The following is a 20,859-nucleotide window of genomic DNA, read 5'->3' on the forward strand; positions in this document are numbered from 1 at the left end:
CAGTCCGCCGCGCCCCCGCCGAGCGGCCGCTCCCCTCGGGCCGCCTCACGCCTCCCGCCGCCGCAGCCTGACCGAGGCCCCGGCCGAGGGAACTACGGCTCCCAGCGCGCCTCGCGGCGCAGCCGCCGCTACGGGGCGGGAGGAAGGACAAAAGAGAGGGGGGTACGCCCGTCCGCGTCCGCCCCCCACCCTACACGCACGCCCCCATCGGCCTCGCCCGCGTCGACGGTGAGGGGAGCCGGGCAGCGGCCTGTGGAGGATGGAGGAGAAGCCTTCCGCCGGCATCAAGCCCTACCTGGACAAGCTCACCCTGGGGGTCACACGGATACTGGGTGAGTAGCGCTGTGCGACAGCGCTTTGGGCCTGGGGGGGGGAAGTGGGGGCGTGGGGGTGTCACTCGGTTGTCATGGAAACCGCCCCGCGGCGGGAAGCGGCGCCTCCCTCAGCGCTCAGGGTCCCCGGGGCGGCCCTGTAGGCCCCATCCCCGACGTCCCCGCCCCGAGGCCCTTGCAGCAGCGGGCCCGGCTGCGGCTGCCCGTGCCGGCCCTGCGGCCGAGAGCTGCGGAGCAGTCCCGGGGTGTGAGATCCGGGTGTCTGCAGCGCTGGGACACACCCACACACACCCCCCCCCCTCCACACACCCCCCCCCCTCCACACACACCCCCACACCACACACACACCCCCCCACACACACCCCCACACACACACACCCCACACACACCCCCCACACACACCCCCACACACACACACCCCACACACACCCCCCCACCCCCCCACCCCCTCCCACACCCACCCCCCACCCCCCCCACACACACACCCACACACACACACACACACACACCCCACACAGACACCCCCCACCCCCCCCTCACACACACACCCCCACACACACACACCCCCCACCCCCCCCCCCCACACACACACCCTCCCCCCCACACACACACCCCCACACACACCCTGTTTCTAGCATTTGAATCAGTGGCAGATGTCCTGAATCTCTCGACTTAAGAGAGCCCTACAGATTAAAAAAAATCAAAGAAAGAGATGATGGTGTTTTTATTCCAAATCATGCATAATTCTTGGCCTCTGTTATAATTTAGGGTCAGCAGGTAGCATTCCCAATAGAAGGAGTTCAGTGAGGTGCAGTGTTCTGGCAGAAGACTAATCTGTGAAACTTCTCAGGATCGGGTATCATAAATAGTCACCCTGCACCGTATTCCCATACCATGGGACTTTTTCCACAACATGACCTGCTTGCCATCTCTGGTTTTTGCTCAGATCTTGAGCCTTCTTGCATCCTGGCAGTTCCCTTTGAAGTTCAGAAGGAGTGCAAGGGATCCAAGTTCTGAAAGTAAGGCTTCTCAGACTAGCCTTTGCTAATGGCAGTAGAATCACAAGAACTGGTGAAAGTATTTGCATGTGTAAAGCATTTTAGCATCAGACCTTTCACCTGTCAGCAACCTGGGGCACAGAACCCATGTACCAATACTTCTGTCCCAAGCCTTGCATATGACAAGATTACAAACTGCAGTTCCAGAACTTCTTCCTATGAATTTTAAAGCCAGAAGTGACTGCTTTGGTTACCTCACCCAGATGCTGTATTGTAGGACAGTGAATTTCATCTGGTAACCCAAGTATATCGTTAATTGCACGTGTTTTTAGATAGCTGCTCAGACAGAGGATATTAAAAAATCAGGGCAAAATTCATGCTGTGGGCTTCAGTGAGGACAGGACTTCATCCTCACTCTCTGTTCATTGTTCTCTACTGACTTATTGGACTTCTTGGGCTTTTTTTTGTTTGTATTTTTCATTTTTCAGTTGAGAGATCAGGATAACTTCACTCTGTGAGAGCATTAAAGAGATACAACTACTGATGATCAACCATCATGGCAAATGCTTCTTTGAAGTAGCCCTTTTTAAAAAATGACTAACCCTTCCCACATTTTCACCACCTGGACTCAGATATATGAGATCTGCATGATGTTAACTACGTCCAGAAGTAACGTTGACATATAAACTGTTTTGGGTAGGTGTGTTATTTACACCAGCAGGATACGACAATGCAGGTTTGACTCCTGTAGCATCCCTTTCACTGGAAGGTGTTGCCTCTTTTGTGTTTGGGTTTTTTTGTTTTTCTGTCTGTGTCTCTGACAACCTGTATTGTGCAATACATTAATACGCACCCCAGTCCATTGCAGTGATGGTTTTACTTTGGTTCTTTTCTCTGTCTCTCCACTCCTGGGTATTTTGCATATTTTTTCCCAGAGAAGTAGACCAAATCATGTAAATTATGCCACCTTATTAATTGGAATTGCTGAACTAATTGGGAAACGTTACCAATCTGTTCAGTGTTCGTGTCTTTCAAATAGTGAAGGGTTTCTCATTCAAAAAGATGCCTCAACTCAGTAGTTTGCAGCACTAGAAGCTATCTTATTTTAAATCTTTTGGGAAATCTCATGGAACCACTAGATACTTTTCTGCCTACCATAACACAAAAGCAATAGGCTTTTAACTTTGTTGAGTTTGTGAAACATTTTTTCAGGAGATAGAAATGATCTTTTAATGAAACTCAGCATACTCTTTTTAAGTAGGAAAATTTTGCACATACAGTATATGGGAGCTCGAGGCCCAATTTTCCAATACCTTTATGAAGAAATGTTCATGGCACCATTTCAAAAACCCTTCTTTAAGAAAATTCTATATATGAGGCGGGGGGAGTGGAGGGTGGGGTGGTAAAGGGGTTGTTTTGGGATTGTTTTGGGTTTTTTAACTTGTAGTCTCTGTGGAAGTCCCTACAAGGTAGGAGATTTCTCACAAGCGTTAATGGAGTGTATAATTTGAGGAAAAAAGACAAACATCTTTCCCATTGCCAGTATGATTAATTTTGCTGAAGTTCTGTGACTAATAGCAAATTCCAGGAAGGTTGATTGCCCACAACTAAATCTGAAGGGGAGGTGTTAGCTGTTCTGGTCTGCCCAGAGCAGGACCATGCTTCACTAGTAACTTTTCAGACATTTAAAAAAGATGCTGAGAGTTTATCTGACTTATAGGCAGTATTAGCAGTACCGTAAGGACTGATAATGCTGTGATTTCCTGCTTCAGCTTTGTGTCACACCATTACATTTACTCTTTCTGATTAATACTGCAGAGCATTTTTGGAAGCTTTCACATGAAATGTCCTAGAAATAGGACAGAGTTTACTGTGATCGTCATTCAGAATAGTTAATAGAAAGGAGTCACCTGAACTAGTTAAGCTTTTTCCTGTATCTTTTGTCTTAAAGTAGGTGGCTTCTTTATTTCTTCCATCTGGAAGAAGCAACCCATGGCAATTTCTTATGCTCATTAATGTTTAATGGAGCTCCTGTCCATACCTACACAAATCTGTTAAACATGGCCTTCAGTTTACCCACAGGATATTTTTAGTATAACATTAAGGCTTTTAAGACAGAATTTCTCATTCTTTTGATCTTGGATTTGGTTCGGACCTCTTTAGAAGTTTCAGTTCTCTTATTCCTAGACATCATCTTTGACTGATACAATATTTAATCTTCCGTCATCCCAGCCAAGCCGTTGTGCATGATGAATTAAACATCCCTGCTGTTTTCTTTGATCACAGAAATAACAATTACTCTGTTATTATAATCTCTTAACTTGTCATAAGGCTTGGATAGCTTAGATGGAAAGGACTGGTTAGATCGTTGATTCCACACACACTTCTGATTGCACACTTCTTTAGAAGCAGAATAGATGTGGACAGCTTATATTTGAGCAAGAGACACATCCCCCTGCCTTGCACCCACCTATTGAAAGTGAAACTTGGTGAAACATCAAAGTTTTCTGTATGTTGGGTTCCCCCCTTGGCCATACAGATTAGCTAGGTGACCTACTGTGAGTTTATTTTTTTTCTTTTTTCTGTCTTTAACTTGGAGTTTGGTTTCCTGATGCTATGTTTTGTGTGTTAAAGCATCTGACAATGTACCAATCAATACTTTCAATTAAAATTAAGTTTAGACTTCCTGAAACGGAGTGCTGCTCTTCTACCAACAGAACAGACAAGGACAATGCTACCGCTAGAATTAAAAGCCCAGCGCTGGAGATAAAAAAAACAAACCAAAGCTCTGTAGTGCCTGCCTTTCCTGTCTAGTGCACTGTGTATGTTTTACCAGAAAGCAATTGTAATATGTGTGACTGCTTTGGGAGCTAGTACTTTCACAGCAGAGCCGGTCTTGAAAGTCCTGCATAGTGATCACTGCTACTCCACAGCCCTGTGTGCTGGGCTTGCAGTTCCCACAACAACAAGTCAATAGTCTTTCTGGACCTGATCCAAAATGAATGAAGTCAGTGAGAACTGTTTCAGTTGGCTGTAGATGAAGTAAAACATTATAAAATAATAAGTGCAAAGAGAGACTGTTCTGCCGTGGCACACCTGCAAGGATAGCACCATGTAGATTAGTATCTTGCATTTATATAGCATTCTTTCCCATAAAATATTCAGATTATTTTTATAAATTACAAGCCCAGTGCTCATAACAAATTTACATGTGTCCAGCTGTGATTCCAGAGAACTGATGTTTGTTCATGCAGATCCCTTCGGCAGGTTCAGATTCTGCATCTGCTTATACCCACTGAGTCCAGCACTGAAGTGTGCCTGTCTTTGGAGTACAGTTGTAAGCAATTCACAGCCACACTGTACACAACCTTGTGTCAAGCTGAGTGTATTCTACCCAACAGAAACCACAGGGTATGCTTACAAAGAAAGATTCATCTCTTTTAGAGTCTGACAAGGAACCCATGGTTGATTTTTCCATGAATCCTCTGCAAAAATTCACACCTTGAATACAAAATGTGTGTGTATATGCATCTGTAAAAACCATCAAAGTGTAGCGTCATGTGCAGAACTAGGCATCCTCATGTCAAGACACGCTGAGTACAGTTGCAGACGAAAGAAAGTGACTGCTCCGTCACCAGCACAGTGCTTGCAGTCATTAATGCCTTTTCCCCAGCTATCAGTTCAGGTTAACTTGCAGAATTGTCTGGCTCACATTGTTGGTGTTACCCGTGCCAGCTGCAAACATGCTCCTCTTTTCCTTTTAGAGACTTCTCCAGGAGTTGCTGAGGTGACGTTTGTGGAAAAGGAGCCAGCTGAACGCCATGCAATCATTTCATGGGAGCAAGTGAGTGTTTTCCTGATGATACTTCAGTGAGGTCAATCTGAATGTACAGCAGCCCATGGAGAATGTCAAATGCAATGCCTACCTTGTGTTTGTTTGTGAGACAGTCTGCTACCAAGTTTGATGCACAGTGGAGCCTAAACAGATCTTTTGGGGTTTTTTAATCAGATATTACTCTGTCTTCTAGGCTATCACATGCACCTGGTCTGTTAGAGAAACTTCATCGTGTGCATGTATTCAGGAAGAAACCACATGACTGTAGTAGGCAGCGAAACTGGTGACTCAGTGGAGAACAAACATTGCTCTGACACAGGTCTGAAACCATTTTCCCTCTCCCTTTCAAACAAAATGGAGAAGCCCTTTATTACTTGTATCACAGAATTGTCTAGGTTGGAAAAGACCTTGAAAATCATCCAGTCCAACCATCGACCCAACATTAACACTTCCTAACTACACCAGATCCCTCAGCGCGATGTCAACCCAACTCTTAAACCCCTCCAGGGATGGGGACTCCACCACTGCCCTGGGCAGCCCATTCCAACGCCCAACAATCCCTTCTGGAAAGAAATGCTTCCTAATATCCAGTCTTAACCTTCCCTGATGCAGCTTGAGGCCATTCCCTCTTGTCCTATCACTTGTCACTTGGTTAAAGAGACTCATCCCCAGCTCTCTGCACCCTCCTGTCAGGGAGCTGTAGAGGGCGATGAGGTCTCCCCTCAGCCTCCTCTTCTCCAGACTAAACACCCCCAGTTCCCTCAGCCGCTCCCCAGCAGACCTGTGCTCCAGACCCTGCACCAGCTCCGTTGCCCTTCTCTGGACACGCTCGAGTCATTCAATGGCCTTTTTGGGGTGAGGGGCCCAAAACTGAACACAGGAATCGAGGGGCGGCCTCACCAGTGCCGAGCACAGGGCTCAGATCCCTTCCCTGTCCCTGCTGGCCACGCCAGTGCTGACACAAGCCAGGATGCCATTGGCCTTCTTGGCCCCCTGGGCACACTGCTGGCTCCTGTTCAGCCGGCTGCCAATCACCCCCCAGGTCCCTCTCTGACTGGCAGCTCTCCAGCCACTCCTCCCCAAGCCTGTAGCGCTGCTGGGGGTTGTTGTGGCCCAAGGGCAGCCCCCGGCATTTGCCCTCAGTGAAACTCCCCCAGTTGGGCTCAGCCCATGGCTCCAGCCTGTCCAGGTCTCTCTGCAGAGCCTCCCTACCCTCGAGCAGATCAACACTCCCACCCAGCTGGGTGTCATCTGCAAACTGACTGAGGGTGCACTCAATCCCTTCATCTAGGTCATCTTCCATTTCTCATTGCCCCTCCTTCCACCTCTTCTTTGTCTAACTGGCCCAATCTTTTGGCCAAGGCATGTCCCACTGCTTGTTCTAGAAGACTACAAAGGACACATGCTACCTTCACATTAGCTGGCCCCACTGCATTGGACTACATGACCAGAGGGTTCCTGAATTCTGTCGTGTGACTCTGGTGGGCAGAGATGGCACTTCTGGTCCCCTTTTTAAATATACATGTTTTTTTCAGTCCCATGACCATGGGGGAATAACTGATTTCTAAGAATCACTCATATATAGGGAAGGGACAGCAGAAGCTGACTGGCCTTTGGAAAGGGGCACGTCAGAGGACGGAGCTGAGTGAATCATCCTCCCTCTGCTCCAAACCTGGCTATGCCCTAACACACATCCTCCCAGAGACTGCACTTGTTACTCCATAAAATAGCTTCCCCTTTGATGTTGCCTTGCCATTTACAATTTTCTATAAACAGTAGGGAAAAATCTTGCACTAATTTTGGTAACACCCTGTCCCAATTAATGATATTTATCAAGAATTTATAAACTTGGGTCAGAATGGATGCAATGTAAACCTGTGTTATTTACTGAAACTTGTACGGTAGCCAATAACTGTGGTCAGGCAGAAATGTCCATTTTTTCAAGTTCGTGTGAACTGATACCTGATTTCCTATAGCTGTTATTCAGGTATCGAATTAACTGGGCTGGAAAGTCTGATGCACCCTGGCTGTGAGCCAGCTCAGGTCTGGGAGCCGCAGAGTGACATTCATTCTTCGGTTGAGTGGAGAGGACTGCTTCTCCTGAAAACAGCACTGCTCTCATTTTCAGGTGCTGCTACTCCTCCAAACCAGATTGAGTTTGTTTCAAAATCAAGATGTTCTTGTCAAGCCAGACTTTGAAATGCTGTAGCCAAAGCACTTCGCTCCAAAGATGTCACGCCCCACCACCCCAGTGATGGACTAATTGTAGAAGTAAATAGTGAAAATTAAGGAGATACAGTTGATCTGGGCTACTAATGGTGAAGGACTTAGGTATCAGTTTCTTTGCCTTTGATTCCAGCTGCATTGACAAATCCTGGAATCTCCTTTCTCGAATTAAAAGATAACTTTTCTTTTTCCTTTTTTCTCTTGAGCTTTGGGGATAATATCTAACACAGTCCACACAAATGCAGTATGTCCTGCAGTGCTGATTAAGTGCAAAGCACTCAGCACGTCACAAGGCCCTTCCAGGATGAATTTATACCTCACTTTTCCTCAAAATCATCCTTCTTGAATTTAAATGCAAGTTTATGTGTACCTAACGTTTACTCCTATCACTGTTGTTTTTTTTCATAGCCACTAGGTGGCAATACTTATGCACGTAATCATTCTTCCTTAGTGGAGATTTTAACAAGATCTTGTCACAGTACATATTTTTAATTTGCCTCTACTCTTTGGTAATGAAAGTATTGACAAGGCTTTTTGTGTGATGTAGTGAAAACTGGTCAAACTATTCCCAAAATTACATTCTTTTTAAAAAAAAAAAATCCCCCTCTTCTCTTTGAGACTCACCACATAAAAGCTCTATTCTTAAGATTGGATTTTTTTACATTTTTTTCTAAAGGAAATTATTCCAGTTCTACTCCAGTTTTGTAATGAAAAGGTATTTCTGCTGAGGGAAAATCTGTGGTATTCAGAAACTCCTAAAAAGGAAATCAACCTTTTTTAAATTATGAATGATTAAAATTATATACTAGTAATGCTGGCAATATGCTTTTTTTTGTCTCCATCAGCTGCATTTGTTCAATTGGGCTGTGCCTGACTTATGTTAGTATTTCGCTGGATACTTCAATGGAAGTTTTAAAGTCTTACATCAGCTTGGTGAATGTCCATTAGCTGCCATGAGGCTTTGCAGGGGAAGGTGAGCTTCATGACAGGAGACAGTGCAGTAAGACAGTAGGAGAGCAGAAGAGATTTTTTTCCAAGTCTTTCTGTAGAGGTGGAAAGAGCTGATAAATCCTACTCTCAGGAAACCAAACCTGAAATTAATCCTGAATATTTTATTGGAAATCAGCACATTCGCAAAAATATTGAAAGTATATGGTGGTCAAGTATTTACATGGGTAGCATCACTTCCTCAAAACTTTCAAGCAGATCAAAATATTTTTAAAAGTACTAGTTAATTTTTTCACCTTTCCTGAAATTTAGACCTACCGAGATGTTATCTTTTCCCCAAGAAAGTAAGGCAAGCAATAGAATGGGTCTGTAGAGACAGAGTTACCAGGTCACTGGAACACCAGTGCTAATAACTGTATATTGTCCTATGAACCTGTTGCCACTCCTAAAATTAGGCTGTCAACTGCCCTGCTCCCATGCACAAGCAGTTTTTAAAAGTAGGTGTTATATTAAAATATTGCTAGGATGCACTCTGGTATCTGCAGTGACAATGTCTGAACCACATTTTCTTTTTGCCTCAACCAGAAAAGAAGTAAGTCACTCACATCATTGTTTTGGTTTTCAAAAAACAGAAAATTGTGTTCTGTTAGGGGGAGCTGGAGGTCCCAGCGCTCAGCACCTCAACAGTCCAAACCAAATGAAGAGGGTCATTTTGCCTGTTCCTCTATTTGGCTTGTTAGCAGTGTCTGAACTGCCGTGGGCTGGCTGTAGGTGATGCCTGCCCATCACATTGCTGGATATTGATATTGCTTGATTTGATATTCTACAACTCTGTGTGGGAAATTTGTTTCTCCTTAACGCACATTGTCTGCAAAGATTTATTTTTCTCTGATAAAACCATAAAAAACCCCTCAAGCAATCTGGTGCTTTCCTGTTGTGGACTGTCTTAGGCTGCCAGACAATTTAGAAACTCTGCATGTAAATCTCAGTGGGAACTGTGGTGGTGGTTCCTGGCTATTCTGTAAGTCTTTCTTATCGCTTCTACCATATCTCTTTTTGACTCAAAAGTAAGCATGCAGGCGTGCGCATCCACAAGGGTCCTTCTTGCCATCCTCCCTCAGCGTTAGGCGAGCCTGCCATCTCCAATCCCCAAGAGTACAGATCTGCCCATCTTGAACCTGACCATGGGAGAGGTGGGGAGGCAAATCCAGCAGAACCAGTGTGGGAGGAAAGGTATATTCCTTCAAGCTGCATAACAGAGAAGAAACTGGAGGACTTTAGGGAGATAGACAGCGTTTCTGACATAGTGTTCAACTCCTGTGCGGCCTGATTGAAAAACTAGGTACACAACACCGTTCTCAAGAGGATTACCAAATCCCGTTCTCTGCAACAGGCAATCTGGTCTGCCCCAGCCCTGTGCCTTTCAGGGCAGGAAATCCAAGCAAGGTGATCTCCTGGGAGACCCCGCAGATCAGATTTATAAAAGGTGCAACAAGAACATCTCAGTATGTTACATAAATTAACATCTGCATTCACTGGCAGCTAGGGCAGACCAGTTATGAAACAGCATGATGTTAGGGACAGGGAAGGGTGGCTGCTGATTTGGCCTGTTACTTGGTAGCTCTGAGAAATGACATAAACCCCTTCCTTGTCTCCCCAGAAACTGGATAACACTCATTCAGTTTTTTAAAGAACTCTCTAAAGCTATATGTTTTGATTGCTGTCCATTTCTTTAGCTATTTGCTTGGGAGGCATTGTTTCAATAGTGCTTTAAGTGAATTGCCATATGTCAGTGTTTCAGCTCTAGATCCAGCACTGATCAGGTCTTGGCAGCAAAACTACCCTGGTTCTGTCCTCAGTGGACTGTGCTTTCTTGGGAGACTATGTGGGGATATTATGGACGATAAACAAACGAAATAGACCTCACACACCATATTGGGCACTTGGGATATTTTGTTTTATGAGCTGATGAGTGTAACCAGATGACTGGAGTGAAAACAGCTGCTTGCTAGGGCTATGGTTAAGTCACTTCTGGCACATTATTAGGAATATTGTATTTTATGGGGCTGGAGATCACAACCCTGGAAACTACCAGTTGAGCAGGAGGAGTACAGAGCTTGAGAAGCCATTTTTAATATATAGTAGTGGTTTGTTTCTTTGACTCTGCTGCCAGAATTATGGTATGCCACTGTTTTGCTGTCATAGGGTCGTGTGGCTGAGCATAATATGACGGATCAATCAATCCTTTCTGTCAGATGGGAGAGATGGGTATTAGTAAAGCTTTCTATATACAGGCCTTTTCCTATAGACCCCAGATCTGCTCTGCTATAGCAATTTCCACCCATGTATTTTACACCGTTATTTGGAAATTCATGCAAAGGGACATGGTTAGGAGAACCCTAAAATAATTTGGGGAGGGCAGCCATTTGGAGAAACATGTACATGTTAACCTTTTCATCCAGAAAAAGGAGGATTTGAAGCAGAAGGCTTATCCAGACTTGGTTTTTCCTCTGTCTTAATCAGCTGTGTTTGTTAAATTGGGGTGTGCCCAGTTTGTGGTAGTATTTGACTGGATACTGAGGTGGAATTTTTAAAATCTTAGATTTTGTCATCTTGACGGATCTAGTTCTCCTGCTTAGAGTAGAACACCCACTGAATTCAAGAGCTGTTCACGTATGTATTTTTACTGCTGGGGTAGATTAGTTAAAATTGGGGGGTTTGAAATGAACTGAAAGTGCTGTGTAAACATTTGTACTCTTCTGAGGCTTTGTTGCAGGTCTGCCATATTTTCTTTCTTCATAGTTTTATCCCTAATCACTGTGCTTACAGCTACAGCTTGCACCTGGAAGTGGTGAAAACATAGCATGAAATTATAAATATTTAGGACTGAGAAGAACCCACAGAAGAAGGTGTGTTTGTTAAAGGCATTTGAAGAACTTCAGATATGTCCATGTGGTTTAGTAATCTCCTGAAATTTACCACCAGGGCCTCAGCCATCAGCAGGCTCTTATCAAAGGACAATAAATTCCTAGTTTCTGCAGTATCAGATTCTCTGTTTTAATACCTGTTGCCTCTGAAGATTTTCCCTACCTGGGTTAGGAGAGCACTGTGCTAGTGACCTGGCTGCTGACAGTGCAAGTAGAGTGACCTTCCCTATTACAAGCTGCAAATCCATTAATATCTGGGACTCGTCAGTAGCAGTCTGTCAGCATAAATGGTTATGATTAGAAAGTAAGTTAACACATAGGATTGAAGATTGTGGGTGGATTAGAGGGTCCTGCACAGCATATACACCACAGTTTAGGGGACAGGGACTGTAGCAACTCAAAGAAAGTGTCTGTGAGTAAGACTTTAACAGGCAGAAGGGCTGCCGTGGTCCTAGGGAAGGGAGGGGATGTGGACAGGAGGAGGCCAGCGCCTTCCCTTGCTGGTGCCAGTCACTGATGACTCGAAGCCAGCATTGCAGCTGGATGCACAGCTGGCAGGTAGCTCCTGCCGGATAGATTGCACTGAGGCAACATAACTGGATATGATACAAGATAACTGGATATGCACAAGTTGCAGACATGGGGAAGAACCTGATCACCTTCTCCTGAAATGTTACAAATTCATGCCCCAGGTGAAGCAGAGCTACCTGAACTGCATGTACGTGTTTCTTTTCCTTAGCTACTAGTTACCAGAATATTCTTTCTTTATTTTATGAGACTTTGAATGTTACATTTTCTAGTAGCTGTAGGTAAGTAGTCCCAGCAGAGGCACAATATTGGAAAGCTGCTTAACATCTGACTCCCCTGCTTTCTCCAAAGCAATTCTGTAACTGCTCCAAAACCCACACAGGCCGCTGAGCCAGGCTGTGAATGCGTACCTGAATAACATCTTGATCTATGTCAGGGTAAGCCTGTATGAGAGACAACAATACTGACCTATAAATGTTCTTAAAGTTTATAATTCTGTCTTTTCTTGCTTTGAGTGTCAAAATCGCTGCACGAACAGGACACATCCAACAGCATGTTTTTAAAACTGGCTAAATGTAAGGAATACACCTCTTTTAGAAAAGGCTGAAATTCATGTCACAAAAGTACTTGATTTATCAGACATGCTATGTTGCAAATCTTACATTATTTGTACATTTTCCCGGTAAAATGTAGGTAGGAACAGAGGGTCACTGGTCTGCAGCCAGTCCTGTCACCAGGAGCGGTGCCTGCAGTTGCCCATAGATACTTGGGCTTCTAGTTCTGAGGACTACATCTTTATCCTTCCTTCCTCATATTTGTTGTTTATCTGAAGAGTCTGAGTTAAGAAAGACTTCTTCCACAACCAAGATGGATATAGGAAATGGGTTCTGGTTCTTAGAAACACTCTCATCAGCTCACTGGAGATGCTGTTCTCACTGTTGGCTCAGGAGGCAGGCTTATGACCCCCAGCCAAGCACTGAAGTTTGCTGAGATGAAGCCAGACCAACAGGTTTGTGAGACTGACTCTGTGTGTATTTGCACGCATAGCGAAACATCAGACCTGTTCAGCTGTGTGCTGCCGAGTGTGCAGCTACTGAGTCTATGCTTCTCTCGCCTACTTGGAACTGAAATTCCTCAGAAGAAAAGAGTCCTTGTGCTAATATTGTACATGCTTTAGTGGAACAGGTAGGTTTAGTCTGATTGCACTTAGAGCAAAACTCTGCTCTTGTAAGCTGTGTATATGAAAAGGTCTATTATTCTTATATATGTGATCTTCAAGTGGCTTTTAGTTCAAAGGATGATACATCATCTCAGTTAGGGAACAATCCTGTAATGATCTTTTGATGACTGACTGCTGATTGTGAAATTTTCCCAAGTCATCTGTGTTAATACAGTAGCACAGACCCAAGAAATATGCCATTTTCTCTCAAGGTTTTAGGATGAGATCTTTGAGCTGATTTGAATCATACTGGAGTTGAGCAGAACATTTGGTGGCAAATATTTCTATACCAATACTCGTTGTTCTTTGGGATTGAGGCACGTTTTGCATTTTCCAATAGCAATTTGATTGTGATTTGCAGAAAAACTCCTGCATATTGCCAGAGGATTTGAAGAACTTCTATTTGATGACAGATGGCTTCCAGATGACCTGGAGTGTGAAGACTGATGGTGAGTCCATGTATTCCTCTCCACCGACACCCTCATTTTATTGCAGCCAGTCTTTCCTTTGCAGAAACTCTTTAATTTCAAACTTACTTTCTGCTCAGTCAGTACAGGTCTGCCAGTATCCTGCATTAGTCTGAGCAAAAGCACACGCACCAAGTCATTTTGAATGAAAAAATTAGCACCATTCCTCAACTCACAAAAAAATTAAGTAGATTGTTTCTGCTAGGCAGCTTGATCAGTGACTACAGAAAACTGACCTCTGAATTAATAAGTAAATGCAGATCTTCATGGGGTTGTAGCCCATTTTAGAGATGTTTTGTTGAGGAAAAATTATGACTGAACATCAGAGGTCCCTTCCTGATGCAGCAGGGCAAAGCCTATTGCTTGCATGTGATGGACTTCCAGAGAAGAGACGTGTGCAGTGAACACTGGCTAGAAACCAAACAAGTCTTTGTGATATAAATACCATTGTGTAATACACTGGCCATCTGTTGACACTCAGATTAAGTATGTGGTTTAAATCTCATACCCAGACTCCCTCTGTAGTTCCTGGAGAGAGAAGCAGCTCTAGCACATTATCCTATCATAAAGCAGTAGGGTCACCCTCTGATAATGCTTCTTTCTCATTAGAAAGTATATTTATGTGCTAGAGCCTGATTCTGCTTTCCACCAGCTAAAGTCCTTTCGCTGGAGTTATTTCTGGAGTCAGTGGTGGAAGTGAGAACTAGACTGAGCTTTATTGTCCATCCTTGTTTCACAACAATCAGGTGGTTCATTCACTCTGTGCTGGGGGCTTGCAGCTATTATCCTGGCTTTCATTGCCTGCCAGTGAGTTTGTTAAATTGGGCTGTGGATACTGCTTGCTTCTGGGGAGGGGTGTCAAGTACAGGGTTTTCCTCAGGAAGTGGAATTTCATTTCAATGAAGTGGCTGTAGCTAGCCAGGATTTTTAATAGCCAGTTTCACAGGGCTAGGGTAACAGCTGCAGTACAGGCTTAGCCAGAAGTGTCATCCTCATACCTGCACAGCTCTGAGATGATGTCACATCACCTGTAATTGTGATTCAGTGCTTGAAAAAGCCTGATTTTTGCTCCTGTGGAGCTTGACTTCATTAAGTGTTGAGGCCTGCTGGGCATACCCATCTCTTCTCTGCATCTGTGTTTTAGTAGAGGTTGAGTTGATGTATGGAGGAGAAGAAATACCTCCTATGCTTTCCTGACACTGAATGTGATAAATGATCAGTCTTATTGCAGATACCCCAATGCCCCTGGGCTCCATGGTGATTAACAGTGTCTCGAAGCTATGTCGGCTTGGGGGTTCCCCTATGTACACTCTGCCTAATGCACCAACTCTCGCTGACCTGGAAGATGACACAGATGAGGAAGGTAAGGTCCTGTTAACAGGCTAGAAAATGTGCTCTGTCTTATCCCTCTTGCTCTGTTGGGGTAATGTTAGCATATAGCACATGAATATAGCAACAGAAAAGGCCACTCCACATAGATGGGGTTTTCTTTGTTTCCTGTGCTGGATACTATATGTCCTGTTAGTCCCCTAGAGCCTTGACAGGTAGATCTGTGTGCTTTGAATCTCGTGGAGATTGTTAACGCTGCCAGTTGCTAGTATTATTTGCATCATCCTTTAACATCCTGGCAGCCTTCCTGTTCTGCCTTTTCCCTGTTTAAACTTTTACCTGAGGCTTCCTCCAGAGATTCAGCTTCTGAAGTCTTTATGTGGTTATGATGTTACATGAACAATCAGTTTTTGTCTTAGTAGTGAAAAGTCGGCTGGATATGCCCTTTGGAATTGGAAAGGTAACTCTGGTAAATACATACAAGTGTGAGGTAGAACTGGAAAATGCGTATTTCCAGACTGCCTAAAAGTGCTGAGCATCCTCCAGTTTGGAGATAAAAAGACAAAAAAAAAGCCCACTCCTTTCCTCAGAACTCTTAAGGCTGGAAGAATCAAGAAAATAAGAACAGAGCCAGGTGTCATGCTGACTCCTTTAAAAATTCCGATTTGATTTCAGTCTTATCTCTGTATCTCTATAGCTCTTGTAGCTTCTAAATGTGGCTGAAAGTTTCTCTTTGCACTTTCCAGCTTGGCTGCACTCCTGATCTTCTAGCCATTGTAATAAAATGGGCCAAATTCTGCTTCCATTTAACCACTCAAACCTCCACTGATGCACTTAGAAGGTACACGGAGAATATTTACATCCTCGTAAGAGTTCACATCCTGACTTTCATGGAAAATTCTTCTGAGGGGTACAAGTCTTTGTGTCCTCCTTCTTCCTCAGCAGCATTAGAACTGAAAATTATATTCTGTAGGGACTTGCAGGATCTCATCACATCAGTCTACGTGATCCCAAAATGGTCTTGTAGAAAGGCTTTGTGGTGGTTGTGGGTCACAAGTTGAATGTGAGTCAGACTGTGTGGCTGTTAAGGAAACTGATGTCACACTGGAACGTATGAAGAAATGTTTATGTCTCCCAAGTTTATCAAAGTCTTCTGTCAAGAAAAAATGAGTAAATTGTTCTCCCTGTCCTCCTTAGAAAAAAAGAAAGTAGGGCAAAAAAGGGATGGTGGATAGAAGTAATGGGCTTCGGTTGCAGCAAGGAAGATGCAGGATTCACATGATGAAAACTTAAGTGATAACAATGGATCTGGATTGACTGCCTAAAGATTATGGCATCTCCAACACTAAAGAACTTCTAGAAAAGATTAGACAAACACTTCTGAGGAATGACATCTGTAAAGCTGATCATGCTTTATGCCAGGGAAAGACTACAGGGCAGCTTGACGTCTTTTTTCAGCCATCTGATTTTGTCTCTGGTTTGTTTTCCTACTGGAGATAAAAGTTTTTCTCACTTTTTTTTTTTTTTTTTAACAGAGAACTTAATCCTTTCCAATAAGTATAAATATAAGAGTTTTATTGAGTTCTTCCTCAACTGATTTATATAATAAGCATTGAATAGATTGACTCTTAGCAGCTGAGTCACAGTCAGTTTTCCAAACATGTCTCATAAAGATTTTTTTCTGTTTTCAGGTAATGGAGACAAACCAGAGAAGCCACACTTTGATTCTCGTAGTCTTATCTTTGAATTAGACCCATGCAATGGGAATGGGAAAGTTTGTCTTGTTTATAAGCATGCTAAACCAGGTAAGACTGAAAAGAGCAAAGTTAGCCATCTCTTGTTGTGGATTGTATCTGGAGGCCACATGTGTAGAATTGTCTTACACTTCTGATCTTTGCAGTTTCGAGATGGGACTACAAATGCAGGAATGTCCTGTCTCCACTGAAGTCAGGGCCTAAACCTGTCAGAGACTTAACTAGAGCTAACATTTTCCCTCCTTTTAATGTTGGAATCTGAGTTATAACTTATGATTTCTGCATACATAGAAACAAGAAAGCGTTCACATATGTCCTACAGACAATCATGTTGAAATAATAGGGAGAGCTAGAGCTCAGCCACTAACGTATCTCTGGTTACTTGCATGTCTCAGAACAATTCCCTTATGTTTTGGTGAGAAAGACTGTAACTCTTCTAAGAAGCAAGGCATAAATGGTAAAAAAAGGTCCTTAGCTGATTGGAGACAGACTTAGACTGGTTCTTCCACCTTGTGCATGGATGCAGAGCCTCCAAATACTACCTAGGTCAAAATTTGTCAGGAAGGGTTCAACAGGAGAGTTAAAGATGTGAGCTGAGCTGTTTCTTCTGACAGATGCACAGAAGACTGTTACCAGTCTGTGATTAGTGGAACACCCAAGTTGCTTGTAAAGTAGTTTCTGACACCGTGCACAGGTCACTAGGTGTATGTGTAGACACGGTGTGAGGATGTGCAATTGTGATATACCTGTTCTTAAGAAAACTCTTTTCTTTTGTAATCTTGTGTCTTTCATTGGGTGTGACTACAGTTCCTAGGGCAGGAACTTCTTACTTGTCCTCTTGCCTTCTGGTGTTAATGATTTCAGCACATACAGCGCATAACTTGAGCAAGGGGAGGGAGTGTTGTGGGATGCCATGTGTTAAGTTGACAATGTTCAGCATCTCAATTTCCCAAGTAAAATCACTTCTTTTTATGTGACAAAGGATGTCGCCACCAGAGAAATATTTGATCACTGTGGAAAGAGTTTGCAAAATGTGTTTCTGTTGGCAGCGCACACTCCCATGACTTCCAGACTCTGGACTCTATTTGGTAACCCAGATGGCTGACAGTTGAGTTAGTTGCTTTTTACTTTGTGAGGCAGATAATGTTTGCCATAATTGTACTTTGAACTTATGCTACAAAGTTGCTGATGTCTAAGCATGTTCCATGTAGCGCATCAGTCCCAGGTTGTGAAGGAACAGCATTGCATCCATTTTACAGTGGGTAAAGTGAGTGTAATGGCTATTGCACAAGTATTTTTAGTACAGCTGGGAGCAGAACCAAGTCCATTCAGTCCCCATGCTCTAACCATCACATTGCCTCTGGATAATCATCTCTGTTAGTCAGGCATGCTTCATTGTAGAAGCTGCATCCTTTCTGATAAGCGTGTTGTGTCTCCCACCTGACAATGTCCAGGGGTTGATCTTATCACTGCAAAGCAACAGTGTCATTTGTGTTTGTTTTGTTCTAGTTGTCTCCCCAGAGACAGAGATATGGTTCCTGGACAGAGCTCTCTATTGGCATTTCCTCACCAAAACTTTCACAGCCTACTACCGCCTGCTCATCACCCACCTGGGTCTCCCACAGTGGCAGTACGCCTTCACCAGCTATGGAGTCAGCCCCCAGGCCAAGGTAGGACCACAGAATCCAGCTCATCATTATTTTGCATAAGTATAGACTGGGAAAACATCTTCCTACCTTTTGGCAAGCAGTCTGTAGGCTCAAGTGTGCCTCCCTGGTGAGCCTTGGAAGGAGCCATGAGTCTTTCCCCTATAGCATGTTAACAGTCATTTGTTTATGTTAGTGAATTCACTAAGATTGTGTTAACTCTGCTTTTCTCACCTGAATTAGCCTTTACCTTTAACCTCTAATAGCAAGTGATGGAACCCTAATTATTTATTTGTTTTCTTGACTCTGAAACAAACCTCTGTTTCCATGACTGCTGGCAAGTGAGCAGATGTGAAGCAGTTCATCCCCACAGCTATATAAGATTTGTCTAGATCAGTTTTCTGGCCAAGTACCGAACAAGACCCTCCTGCTCTCTGGGTAGAGAGGAAGGTCCAGGTACACATTAGACAGAAACCCAGAGGAAGAATATGAGCCTGAGCCTTGCCAAGAATATTAATTCCTTTGCATCCTCCTCAGTCATGAAAGGATACCTTGATAAAAGTCAGGCCCAAAAAGGGGTAATTTAAATACCAGCAATTCTAGAAGTAATTATAGGAAAGCTCCAGGTACAGCCTCGTGACCATTCCAACGCCTTGTTATTATTAAAATTGCTATTCTGCTCTGCCAAACCCTCCTCTTAGAGACTCCTGCCATTCCTCTGTGTTTGACTGGGCCTCCAGCCCTAACCCTACTTCCACCTTATGAGAGGTTGGGGAACAGATCTGACAATACTACCAAACACAGCACTTGGGGTTGTTCAGCGCAGAGAAGAGAAGGCTCCGGGGAGACCTTACAGTGTCCTTCCAGTACTTAAAGGGGGCTACAGGAATAATGGGGAGGGCCTGTTTATCAGGGAGAGTAGGGACAGGACAAGGGTTAATAGTTTTAAACTGACAGAGGGTAGATTTAGATTAGCTATAAGGAAGAAATTCTTCCCTGTGAGGGTGGTGAGGCCCTGGCACAGGTTTCCCAGAGAAGCTGTGGCTGCCCCCTCCCTGGCAGTGTTCAAGGCCAGGCTGGACGGGGCTTTGAGCAACCTGGGCTGGTGGAAGGTGTCCCTGCCCATGGCAGGCGGATTGGAACTGGATGATCCTAAGGTCCCTCCTAACCCAAACCTTTCTGTGGTTCTGTGATAAGCCTGTGCAATGTGTATGCATGTTGGCAAGGCATGGTGGGACTCAATGAGTGTCAGCATCACATTCCTTGGTCCTGCCACAGATCTGTGCGTACATCAGAACTAGTCACTAAAAAATCACTGCCGATTTCCATCTATCAATGGCTGTAGAATTTGTTTCTTTGTATTTCTGGTGTTTTCCCTGTTATACTGTGCTCTACTCTATCAGTAAAGGCTGTGTACATGCTACTGTAGCATATGCCTGTGCTCTGCCTTCCTGTAACCTTCTTACTAGAATATTTTATTATGTTCATTATATTCACAAACCTTAGTGAAATCATTCATGTATTCCCTAATCATTTGCAGCCTCTGTTAGTTAAAATCCTCCTAGTATGTTAACCATTATCATTTTTAAAGGTCTTCAAGGGTGGTATACTAGAGCTGTTTTCCATTAAGCAGTACACGAATAGATTGCCATCTACATTTTGGTATTGATATTTTGTTTACCTTGTTCAACAGTTTGCTGATGGTTTCAGTAGGATTTGTGATAGCATAACCCCCACAGTTTTATTTCCTGACTTCATCACTGGAAAACTGATAATAAAAATGCTTAAGATATGAGAACTGCAAGGCATAACGTTGTAGTGGCATCTGGGAACCAAAAAAATAATTTTTATGGTCACTTCTAGATGTAAAATCAGGCCGAAGAGAAGCAAACACAAAATCCTTTGTGTAAAGAGTTAAAAAACCCTGCATTATTGTATGTGTCAGGAGAGGGAGGGAGGCTATATTTTGAGAAGTTCAGCTAGTTTGGTTCCAATTTATAAGCACTTTTAAATTCCAAGGTTTTTTAATCTTTTCTGCTTCTCTGAATCTAAATAAATGTGGTTTAGTTTCATCCCCTCCCTTTGCTTTTCCTCCTGTGGTTTAAATCGGGAGTTGCTCCTGACAGGGGTTACACTGCAGGAAAGGTAGTGTTAGGTTTGTGTCTGGTTCTCCTCTTCCCTGTCTGGAATGTGAAGCAGTTCCAGGGCTGTAGCTGTAGCTGTGCTTTGTGTATCCTTATCACAAGACACTCTGCGTGGTCCTGTAAACTGCAAACTGATAAGTGGTGTATGATTAAAATCAGGTCTCAGGGGTGAGGGGGAAGAGGGTAAGAAATGTCTAATTGCAGTTTGATTTTTAACTTCTTTCTTCCCCACCATCTTGCCGTTCAGCAATGGTTTAACATGTATAAACCCATAACCATCAACACAGATCTCCTCTCTGAAGAAGCTGATTCCTTTGTGAACAAGCTGGACCCCAATAAGGTATTTAAAAGCAAGAACAAAACTCCAGTGATCAAAAAGAAACTGCCCTCCCAGCCAGCAGGCTCCCAAAAGAGTCACACAAGCATGACCTCCTCCAAGACATCTTCACTAACTGGGAATTCTTCAAGAAAGTGAGACCCCAGATCTTACCCTGGACAGCACTTGC

At 43.8% G+C, this 20,859-nt stretch overlaps 1 protein-coding gene across 7 annotated transcripts; it reads left to right on the top strand.

Moving 5' to 3' along the window:
- Positions 1-48: 48 nt before the first annotated feature.
- Positions 49-20,838, top strand: TPGS2 (tubulin polyglutamylase complex subunit 2). 7 transcript variants are annotated; one of them, XM_074933092.1, is made up of 8 exons: positions 50-332; positions 5,095-5,174; positions 13,375-13,462; positions 14,712-14,843; positions 16,510-16,614; positions 17,459-17,461; positions 18,073-18,233; positions 20,601-20,838. In XM_074933092.1, exons 1-8 carry the CDS (start codon positions 260-262, stop codon positions 20,826-20,828), a joined length of 870 nt encoding a protein of 289 aa, XP_074789193.1. In that variant the 5' UTR covers positions 50-259; the 3' UTR covers positions 20,829-20,838. The 7 variants fall into 7 exon arrangements, 6 of the variants coding, with proteins under 6 accessions (XP_074789192.1, XP_074789193.1, XP_074789191.1 ...); XM_074933091.1 differs by lacking the exon at positions 17,459-17,461 and having other exon boundaries at positions 49-332; positions 16,510-16,629; positions 18,085-18,233; XM_074933090.1 differs by lacking the exon at positions 17,459-17,461 and having other exon boundaries at positions 54-332; positions 14,712-14,861; positions 16,501-16,614.
- The last annotated feature ends 21 nt before the right edge of the window (positions 20,839-20,859 follow it).

This window comes from Athene noctua, chromosome Z (assembly GCF_965140245.1).
Source record: "Athene noctua chromosome Z, bAthNoc1.hap1.1, whole genome shotgun sequence".
In the NCBI taxonomy this organism is placed as follows: Eukaryota; Metazoa; Chordata; class Aves; order Strigiformes; family Strigidae; genus Athene; species Athene noctua.